At 32.4% G+C, this 12,007-nt stretch overlaps 1 protein-coding gene across 2 annotated transcripts in view; it reads right to left on the reverse strand.

Annotated features, from left to right (window-relative positions):
* Ip3k2 (Inositol 1,4,5-triphosphate kinase 2) overlaps nt 1-12,007 on the reverse strand; it is a 132,955-nt gene that overhangs the window by 57,993 nt on the left and 62,955 nt on the right. The window contains exon 1 of one of the 2 annotated variants that reach the window (XM_026638904.2): nt 7,439-7,948. The exons of the other annotated variant lie outside the window; for it this stretch is intronic. Coding sequence (XP_026494689.1) covers nt 7,439-7,873 — 435 coding nt within the window. The 5' untranslated portion in view covers nt 7,874-7,948. Of the gene's footprint in view, nt 1-7,438; nt 7,949-12,007 lie in introns of those variants that run through there. 2 annotated transcript variants of the gene reach the window in all.

Here is a 12,007-nt window from a genome sequence, read left to right on the forward strand (position 1 = left end):
AAAAAATAATCTAAGAAATCTATGATTAAAACATATTTCTACCATTAATAAAAAAATCTTAATGGACAGTGAGATAAAAAACGTGATATTCGAGACGTGATAAAGAGTGCAATTGAAGTGTCAAAATTTAACGGTATTAAATACACTGCCATCAATTGAAATAACAAGTAATTCAGTTAACGATTATTACCTTAATTGATCGACATTGGGTTTCCTTTCAAGTTTTAATTTTATTGGCATTTCGTCGCCATTTTTTTTCGGTGATGCGTCCAATTTTAGATATTAATTCAGCCTTTATAGTTTTCCGGTTTTCATTCCACGTCTCGTATCTTTTACGATAACAATTTATCTGTCAGCAGACGTTGACACGTTTGAACGGCGAATTATTTCTTTGGAATCTTAATTGTTTTTTTTTTGTTTTATTTATAAGAAAAGACGAGGGAACGGTATATCTGATTGTATCACATTTGCCTCAACATATTCGAATCGTATGTGAAAACGTATATTAAATTGCGTTAATATAAATTGTTGTATTCATTAAAGGGCGATCGTTATCTTACCAAATTGTTTCTTTTTTATGTTGATCTTTGCACTGTTAGCGTGAAATTGTGAAATACTTAACTGTAAATACTATTTCAGCTGCATGAGCAATTATGTACCGAAAACATAATTACTAACTTGTTAATTGTTACATATTTGTACAATTTATTCGTCATTTTGTTAAAAACAATTAATAAATAATATCTACTGATAATAAAATTATAAATGCTAAAGTAACTCTGTCTGTTGCTCTTTTACGGCCAAACCACTGTATTGAATTTTATGAAATTTGGGAGCAGTCTTAAACTCTGGGAAAAGACATCGGCTCCATTTGTATGCCTAACATCCAACAACCAACTCCTAAAACGGAAGCAAAGTCGCGGGCGCCTACAATATTCCTATAAATTATAATGATATCGACAAACCCTTATTACCTTTTAATAAATTTCGTACATTTTCGGTCCCAGGCTTGGATATCCTCCAAGAAACAATACAATAACGAAAACATGAAGTAGATACAATAAAATTACACTATTACGTAAATTGTACATCGTTGAGAAGAAGCAGCAATTTGAAAACTTGCCAAAAGAATAGAAACCGCGTGTGATCTTAAAATTAACCTTGATTCAAAATTATTAATCTGTATACAAATAAAAATCTATACCAATATTATAAATGCGAAACTCTGTCTGTTACCTCTTCCCGCTTAAATCGCTCAACCGATTTATATGACATTTGGGAAGCGGTCAGTGTGTATTGTGCATGTAAAGCCGCAGGTTCAGCTAGTTAACTATAAATACAATGTGTTATGCTACTCTTAAATGATTCACCATGAGCGATGTCGTTTATATTTAAATACTATAACATATAATAATATGTTATAGTATTTAAATATAAACTATAAATTAATTAAAATTATAATACTATAAGTGCGAATTGCGTTAAAAGTTTTTCGTATTTTTTTTTTTATTATCGTCGATTTCCGCGTCAGGTACGAGAACATCCATAGGCTAGAATTGAGCCGACTTCGATTTTTTAAAATATGCATATTAATAATGTAGCATTCCTTTATGGAATAATATTGTTATATTCATAAATAAATATATATATATATGACGAGGTACGAGCAACGCCATTTGCTAATACGATCAAGAACTATGCCTCGGTGTTGCTAGTTAATAAATTCTCGATATCGAAATGTCAAGTGGACAATTGGATGGAATTGATTTTGCGAAACGGCAACACTGCATTTTTGATGGAGCTGTCATTCATTCATTTGTTATTACCAATTTTATTCCGTAAAATAAGATATTTAGAAATCCGTTAACGGGTTTATTTGAGCACCGAGTAATGGAGGAAGAGCGATCTGAGCCCGAACGTGCGGAGGATGCGACATACATATATATATATATATATATTAAATTGTTTATACTTATCTTCGAGTATTTATATTACAAAAGAGGTTTTTAAATTTATTATAAAAAATGTTTTATTTTTCGCTAGTTAGCTCGCTGTATAGGCAATGTAAATGTAAGCACTTGTCAAAGGTTGCCATATATAGGGTATTAAAAATCGTATTATTAATTACTGAAAAATCACGGGATATAACACTCATGGGTTCCTCGTATTTCGTAAGATTTAAAACTTTTATATTTCGACATAATTTGCCACACGAAAGGGAAATGATTTGTGTTATGTTATCATCATTATTTCGACAGGAAAAAATGCCATTTCATTTTAATTGCAAGATCTAAACAGTACAAGGGGAAAACCTTTGCGGTTTTTGTGGTCAAATATAACTTTTAAACTATTCACTATATAATAAACTTAAAGTTCAACCTTCGTACAGTTATAAATAGTATTGTTATAATGGTTATGTAGTGATGGGCCGAATTTGGCATTTATCGAATACGATTTTGTGTAGATTCAATTAAAAAAGGGATGTGCCATGGGACACCCTGTTGGATTGATGTTGCTTTCGCCATACATAATGTATTATATTAAATACACAATGAAATAAATTATCACCGTTAGAGAATAATTAAATTACTTTTTTTTTCTTTTTTTTTATGTTATAGGTGGCAAACGAGCAGGATACTCACCTGATGGAAAGTGACTACCACCGCCCAGGGACATCTGCAACACTGGGGGGCTTGCAGGTGCGTTGACGGCCTTTCAGGAAGGAGTACGCTCTTTTTTTTAAGGTTCCCAAGTCGTATCGGTTCGGAAAAACCGCCGGCGAAAGCTGGTTCCACAGAGTGGTTGTGCGAGGCAGAAAATGTCTTAAAAATCGCGCTGTTGTAGATTTTCGGACATATATATCGAGACAACAAATAATTTTACAAATAATTAAAAACTCAAAATAACATAAGTTTAAATAATATTATATAAAACCGCATAAAATAGAAAGACTGAGAGAGAAAAAGAGAGAGAGGATGAAGTCGCCTGGGGGGAGCATAACGTCTTTTTCTTCGTGACGATTTCGGCCAATTTACTCTACTGAAAGCCGCGTAAAATAACTTCGTTCCAATTACAAATGTATTTATGTAGCAAACCTTGCGTAAGCTCACACGCATTATTAAAAACTACTACCGATAGTTTGAAGTAAAGGAAAACAATACCATAACGTGAGAAGAACCGGCGAAAGAAACTAAACAGGTTTTTTGTTAAATTTTGTAATTGTTTACAATCTGCAATAGATTTGTATGATAATCATGATCGGCTACATGCTTAAACGATAATTTGTATAATATAATAACTGTATAAAAGTTAATGTTATTATTGTACAAAAGTTGGAAAAAATCGTTGCCTTAGCAATAAGATAGCGTTTATTGCAAGTAAAACAACTATGGATATCCGACTATATTTTTTTGTATATCTTTTTTTTTGTATGATTATCGGTATGAGGTTGGGCATATGGGCTACCTGATGGATGGTGATCACCATTGGCCATCAACATTGGCGCAGTAAACAATATTAACCATTCCTTACATCGCCAATGTACCACTAAGATGTTATATCCTTCACCCTTGTGCCTGAAGTTACTTTACTCAATCTTCAAATCAGAACACAAGAATGAATACTTAAGTATTGCTGTTTTGAGATATAATCCAGTCGGTCTTGCACTAGCTCTAAAACCGAGTAAACTAATTCAAAATAAATCGTAAAATATATTTCTACTTTACGAATTTTATTAACTCATGATTTGTACCTACTAAATGTTAAATTCGTCGGTCCATTGACTCCTAACACCTGTTGGGAGTAAAGAGAAAGCAATGACGTAGATGTGACGCACGCGCGGCTGGATATTTAAATGCGTCCGGTGACGTCACCAGGACCACTGTCACAATTCTTATACGGCAACAACTGATTTACAACCCTAAACTATAGAATAGTAGAATTTAATATTGTTTGCACCTAGGTATATGCTATATAGTCAAATACGGTAGAAATACGTCAAACAACTGTTCCGTATAGTTGTACATCATTATAAATTTTAATTGCAACTGAATCGTAGTGCGGTCATTGAATTAACAATAAACGGGTTCGACTTCCCACTTTGTGTGTAGCGTTGGTTCGTCTATTTAAATTAAATAAACGGGCGACGTTTAGAGTAATTTCATTAGACAATTAAAGAGTTTAACAGAAGGGTACCTCTATAGAATAAAATAGATTTGCTACATCTGTTACAAAACATTTTGATGATCATTGGTTGGTTGTATTGCCCAAGGTTGGTGGTTGGTGGCATACTGGTGATGGACGGAATGATTAAAATGGGCAATAGCGGCCATTTACCAGCAAGTAGCCCATTTCGAAGTTCGCCAACCAATGTCATAAATTTTAAAAGAAAATAATTCAATATTTTTTCAGCCAATAGTGGCCCAATTATTTGGCCCAATAGGCATAATGACCATAATGCTAATATAAATGTCTGCAATTCGGTTAATATCAAACTATAATAGTGCCACTAAATTTTTATTACCTACTTCATTCTTTTCGTCCAAGAAAAAAACATGATGACACATAATATACTTATTTAGGATGTAATTCTGTTACGTGTACCAGGCCAATGACCAGCATGGGTAGCGAGAATTTTTGACTAGGGCAATCTCGCTTTCAGTCTTCAAAAAAACTCTGAAGTTATCAAATAATTTCAAGGTTTTATTAACATTTAATTTTAAATTTAAAACTTATAGAACGAAATCAGATTTTTCAATATAGTTCCTGAACCAAAAGAACCCTTAAAATTTCCGAACATGTAGTTTAACGTAATTTCTTAGTTTAGAGAATACGTATATTTGTAGGCTTCCTTAGTCCAGCTCTGACAAAATTATAACTAGTCTCTATTGTCTAGCAAACATAAATTTTTAAGATAGACATTGTGGGAGAAGTTCTAAAAATTCTCCTGCCAAAGAGAGATTTTGACCATCAGTGAAATATTTAATGGCTGTAAAGATTTCTACCTTAAATTTGAGTTGCAAACATCAAGTTTCAAAAACTATGATATGAAGTTCAAAAACAAAGACAATTCATTCTAAAAAACAGGACACTGTATTTGAGTAGCAGGTAGAGAGTAGCATAGTTAAATTAATTTGGAGTTAAAATAGGTTAAATGAAACTCGAGTAATAATAATAACATTTGAGATCGTACAGTGTGAAGTAGCAGGCAATTAGGTCACCCGTAACGTAAGGATTGCAAAAGTGGCGTACGAATTTTAAAATACATGATCTTACCCTGATAAGGTAATATAAAAATCCAGGTCGCTGCTTAAAACATCCCAGGGACACTATCACAACCATTACATGTTCTGGGAAAGTTGGCAACTCTACCTTGAATTATTAACTACCAAAATCGTTTTATGAGGAATATAAAACAGTCCTTACAAATATTGGTAATTAGAATTGAAGTAGGTACATTTCGTATACAAAAAATAGATTTTAAAGCTCTGGAAAGTTTTTATTCAATTTTGAGATGTCGTAGTAGGTATGCCTTTTAGGTTTGACTACTGCTGACGTACGTGACGCAAAACAGGACGCTCCAATGAATTTTACATTACTCTTAGGAAATTATAATCATTCACAACTCATGCTAGATAGGTACTCGGCAAAACCACAAAGTGCTCAATAATTATATTTTTATCAAGAATATGATTAATAAATACAAAGTAATTCTTGAAATAAAATATTATATATAAATCTTTTTCAACGGAATGAATTATATGGTTTAAATTAATACTTCCATTCTTTTTATAGTTTATAGTAGCGCCATCTATGATGTTGTATCGGAATCAGATCGATAAGACAGTTTGAATTACAACTCGTTTTGTAAAGCTTCATACGGTAAGTGAGCTATAGGCAACTAGATGTCGCTACTAAACGAGATAAAATCAATATCAAAATTATACTACACATTATAATCACACTATACAAACACTACGGACAGTTTTTATACTATCAAAATTCCAATGAAACAAATATTAGTGAAATCGAAGAACGCCTTTTGTATTTTCTTCTGTTTTTTTTTTTAATTATAGTATATTTACTAATATTTTGTCAATGACATATGTTGAAGGATGTTGATGTACATGACATAGGTACGTATCTATATTTATATTCATCGCCATACAGTTACTAATATGTACGTATTCTGTGAGCCCTTGTATTGAAATCCATGAATCCATGGAGTAACAAAATTAAACATGACTAATATTAACACTGTGGAATTAACATTTCTTTTCAATTCATTTCAAAGTTTAAATTTAGAAGCATTGTTATATACAAGGTTGTACATCTTAATTATAGTCCAAATGACTTGTCTATTGAACGGATATAGATCTATTTATTCAAGAAGGCGCGCTCTCCACGTTACAATATAACCAAGTATGTGAAAATGATTTATTTTATTTTTAAACAAGTACATATCGAATTCTAAGTGATTAGCACCTGACGCTCTAAATTTCACTTGTCATATTACTAGAGATAATCTGATAACTTGTATTTGTACAGACGCTTCATGTTCCACGACAAGTAATTATCAACAATGAATATTATATTCATTTTATATATTGACTTACTTGATTATTAATTTGAAGTCTAAATTTAATTATTTACACAGGATATAAAATATAGTTTATTTCTTCTTTATCACAATATTAAGTCCAAGATATTATTGTTACGACTATTTCGATTCTTCGACGCATCCTTTGGGATTAAAACATAAAACCTCAAATTCATCGAAACATTTAGAGATATCATCAATAAATATCGTACGACACCATAATAAGTAGTACTTAACCATTTATTAATAATAATTATACAATATTTAAGCATATTAATAAATAAGTTAGTAGTATTTTATACACATTTATTTCTACTTTTTAATTTTCACATACGACTATATATATCTATAAATATTTTAGGGGTAATAAATTATTCCTAAATACTTCGTAAAGTTGTCATATTCATATCGTCTATATTGCTAATAAGTTTAAGTATATTCATAGCGTGACGTCCAACAAATAAAGTTAACTTATTAATTCTCAATACTCATTTTCGTTTAAGAACGCTTATAATATATTGGATAACGACCTCGCAAAATTCAATACGAGTATATTAATTGTCAATTAAAGCCAGATTATAGGCGAGACGGATCTCAAACCAAAATTACTGTCAATCAATCCATTATCTTTACGTGACCATTTATCGGTACCTCTTTCATTTAAACCAAAAGTTAAATTAAGCGCTTCAAGCATTTTTTGCTTTATTGTATCTTAATATAAAAGTTTACTGTCCTAAATGGAATATTAAGTGTTTCTGTAGTCATGTAATTCATTATTAAATATTTAATAATAACCCGAAAATGATATGTGATTTTCAGAGTAAAACTAATCGTACTTACCTTTTTGAACGTCTTGTTAGCATCCGGACTGGGCAGGTAGAAGTCCACAATACCAAGTAAACAGTCGTCGCATCTACACACATCACTAGGCAAGGACGACATCGACCCAAAACTGCTACAACTATCCAACGAGTCGGTACGAACTAACTTCCCCGTACTGAGCGCTTCCATTTTAGCAACTAACAACGATTCCATTAAAGATCTTGGCCGAGCGGGCGATCGGGAGCGACGCGGGAAATCAGGGGATAAAGTCCGATCCAAGAGGTCGGGGGATAGAGGTCGGTGGCGTGAGAAGTTAAGGGATGTTAAGTCGGGGGATAGAGCTCGGCGTGATAGATCCGGCGACAGACACGGCACTAGATCGCTCGAACTCGCCCGTGACAATGGCGGGGTCACGCTCCGGCAATGTGACGATGTCATTTTTGTCGCCCGCATTGGTTACACTTCCGCAATAACACTTCACTAGACGCACACTTGGTTTTATCACAGCGTTATTCTTTATTAGGAACTTGATGTGTCACATCTTACAAAATCGATAATTTCACATTTAAATCACCGGATGCGACGATATAGAGCGGCTAGACGAATCTGTTTGTTAAGAATATTGTTATAAACCGATATAACGTTACGCCAGTGCGTTACTTCAACTAAATCATTATAATTTTCGATTTTATTACTGACTAATAAATACACGTAAAGAACATCATTTATGTCCTTTTTTATACAAAATTACGACAACATTTACGTGATCATTATTCATATTTGGTGTGCGATTATTTTATTTATTCTGTTCACGTACACGATACAGCCTTCGCGAGCCTTCCCGAGCTACACCTGCCTTTATAATCGCAAAAAACGTACGAAGACAACTTCTATTTAATTATAATATCATGTTAATCTGACAAGCTTTGATAGTAACATTAAATTTAATTCAACCTATGTAGATATACATATGTTTATAACTATATCTCGTTTATCACGATTCTTTTCCTTTTAAGACTGAAAGGTTAATCGATATTTAAATTTTTTATATATATATATGTCGCAACACTGACATCGACATGTCATTGGAACGCTAGCGCTCTCTGTCGGCGGTCGACGGAGTCAACGATTCACCGGCTGAGCGGCGCACTTGACACTTCTCGACCAGCAGCCGGCCAGTGCGGTCGAATATTGAAACCGACGCGCGTTCCAACTGAGTTAATTTAAATAAATTAAGTATGGACCATACCGATGAAACTGAGGCTCATCATCCGTCATATATATATATTTTATGATATCGATAGGCGGACGAGCAAATAGGTCACCTGATGGTAAGTGGTCACCACCGCCCATAGACAATGGCGCTGTAAGAAATATTAACCATTCCTTACATCACCAATGCGCCACCAACCTCGGTAACTAAGACGTTACGTCCCTTGTGTCTGTAATTACACTAGCTCACTCACCCTTCAAACCGAAACACAACAATACTATGTACTGCTGTTTGGCGGTAGAATATCTGATGAGATATACTAAAATCGTCATGCGGTTTTATGTGTTATAAGTGGAATTGCCTGTTCCAAATTATATATGTATTATTGACATGCTTAGGTAGAACGTAAATACCGGAATACTTTGTCAGATCCATTGGTATTAATCACGGCTTTGAGTCTATGCTGAAGGCTTTTTCAATAAAATATCTAACGCAAAACTAAATTATTAAAGAAGTTTATATTAGTGCAGACAACACACACAATATAATATATTATGTATCAGACAATACTACCATTAGGTCAGGTTGAACATAAAACTCAGTTGACGCTGAAAACTAAATTAGTTTTTTTTTTTCTTTTTATATTTCAAAAGGATATGATTAGGTGCCACTGTTTGTATCCGTCTCTACCAACCTTCTTACCCATAAAAACTTAAATTATTTATTTATTTTTATAAAAAATATACAAAGATAGACAATGCTTTCTCGGCGTTCTATTGAGAGGGCATCCTCTTCAATACCAAGTAACGTTATGTTGTGGATTAAGTGAATAATTATAATATATATTCTATTCGAAGTATAACAGGAAAAATGCCAAATAAACAACATTTGACAACAAATTGACGCGATATTATTGGTTGAGAGCTTGATTAATCTATGATATTCGCTATGGATTTGCGAAAAATGGCGTTTTGAACGTCAACGAAACTGTTATCGGAATTTTTGAAGTAAAATTAAAGTGGAAGTAGTTAATTGTTTTAGTGTTGTATTATAAATAGAGATATATTAGTCATAAACTCTTAGTAGTACTTAGTAGCTGAGTTATTAGCAAATCGCATGAAATACGTAAATCTAAGGTTTGTTTATCTGTTTTCCTACTTCCATTGGAATAGGCTTTACGTATAGATTTCCGTTTTCTTCTTCTAAATAACTGAACGGATTTTGATATGATTTTCACGAATATAGAAAGTGATAAACGAGGAATACACAAGAATTCACAGTAAAATTATAATTAATGTTGCTCGTGTATGACATACTTCTATAAATTAATAAATAAATAAACATTATAAAAAAACTGTTCGGTTCAAAACGCTAATTGAAAAGCAATACAAGATTTTATAGTTGTTTTGTTACTTTAAAACGAAACAAAGTTGTGAATTCGGGGAGTAATTAACACGTATGTACTAAACAGAATTACTATATAATTCTCGAAATTCAAAAGTAAATAGTAGTCCGAAGTTAAGGTACGTTTCCTTAATTTAATGTTTTTTTTTTCTTCTAAATTACGTATGCAAACAGATCTACGAAAATCCATTAATATATTACTAATATCGATAATATAAATTGAACTACCAATGGGCTAATCGTATTGTTAGCTGTAATCAACCGATTTCTATTCGAAAAGCAAATATGTTCTGGGTGGGCCATTGTGTTTTGTGAGCTATTAAATTATAGGCGAAATACGATAAGGTAATCGTTTTATTTTTCCAACGAATTTCAAAGTATATTTAAATTTGGGTGGTCATCATTTATTTATAACGTCATCTTTTGACGGACACAAGGGGTACCACCTAACCTGTTTTTCTAATAGAAATTATCAATATATTTGACGGAAACCACTTTCAGCTAAATCTAGGTATCATTTATTTATGAGATGTCATCTAGAAATGAATACTTTAATTGGGTTAAAAAAACTCGATTGCTAATTTTAAATGTAACAAAATTTTAGCATAGTATCATTTTATTAAACTATATAGTTGCAACTATGGTAAACAAAAAGTATGTTTTCAGTACCATATATAACCGACGGTGATACACTGTTTTGATGCTCGTTTCCTTTTAATTTTATAGCTATAATGGTCAATGTCGCATATCAACTTCTGACATTTTACGACCGTAGTTTTCGGTAAGTACCGTAGATTGACAGGAACCTTCCGGGCGGCCTTATTGATTGAATTAAACTAGGTCGATAAACATTGGCCTGCCGAAGACGAATAATTTTTTTATGTAGATGGGAATTCTTGATCAGACAAGACATCATTTTTTGGTTAATAGAATTAATGTTTTAAACGATTGAATACATATTATAGCATCGCTAACTACACTCTATGCTCAACCACCCTTATATTACATTTTCAAGTACGCAACATAATTTATTTCGCGATTTTCCTCGTATATTTAATTTAAATATAACGTTACGTAAAACGCGTGTCTTAAAACCTGTAATCTCATGCATGATATGATTAATGGTTTGACAAAACTATAATGATGTGCTTAGAATAGCTTTGGGTAAAAAATAATGATACGTTAAGGAAGTCTATAATTAAATAACTAAGGATTTTCTGAGATGTTGCTACAAATTGGTTAGATAGTTGGTTGACTATTTATAATATGACTATCTCGTTAATCTTGTTGCAATGACGTTATGATAGGGATTCACAACTTGAAATTTTAAATGGTTTAAAATATACATGCGGTTTGTTTGATTCAGGTCATTGAACTATCTATCGCATTTAATATATAACTTTCGAATACGGTATACAGTTGGTTTTAAATTATTATAGTAGCAGTACCTAAAATATGACATTAGCCTTCATTTGTTTCATTATCAAATGACAGATCGAGTTTGTGCGCGTCGTTCGTACTCATAGATATATATAATAGAGGACATCGAGATCGTCAATGCTTCAATATAATGAGCTCTAGTTCAATGTTTTGATTATTTATATGTCTAAATAGACTGTCAAAGTTGAGCACTCGTCGAAAAACATAGTAACCAGCCATTGGTTACTAAGTACACGCACACTAGTAAATATTATCATATATTATTTATTATGGATTATTTATATATTATTTTAAATTAAAAAAAAATGTTAGTGTGGGCCACGTCTTCCAAGAAGACGACAAGCTCGAAGTCCAGCGAAGATCTGCTATAAAATTAAAATGTAAAAAAAGGCAGGGGCAACTGTGAGCCCGTGGATGTTGTAAATTAAATAAAAAAAAAAAAAGAAGTAAAGTAGTATAACGTTTGACGAGCGAAGCTGTCACGCACACCAATATAATAAAGTTGGTTTGTTTTAGTTCTTTTGTAATGC

Source organism: Vanessa tameamea, chromosome 15 (genome assembly GCF_037043105.1).
Source record: "Vanessa tameamea isolate UH-Manoa-2023 chromosome 15, ilVanTame1 primary haplotype, whole genome shotgun sequence".
Classification (NCBI taxonomy): domain Eukaryota; kingdom Metazoa; phylum Arthropoda; class Insecta; order Lepidoptera; family Nymphalidae; genus Vanessa; species Vanessa tameamea.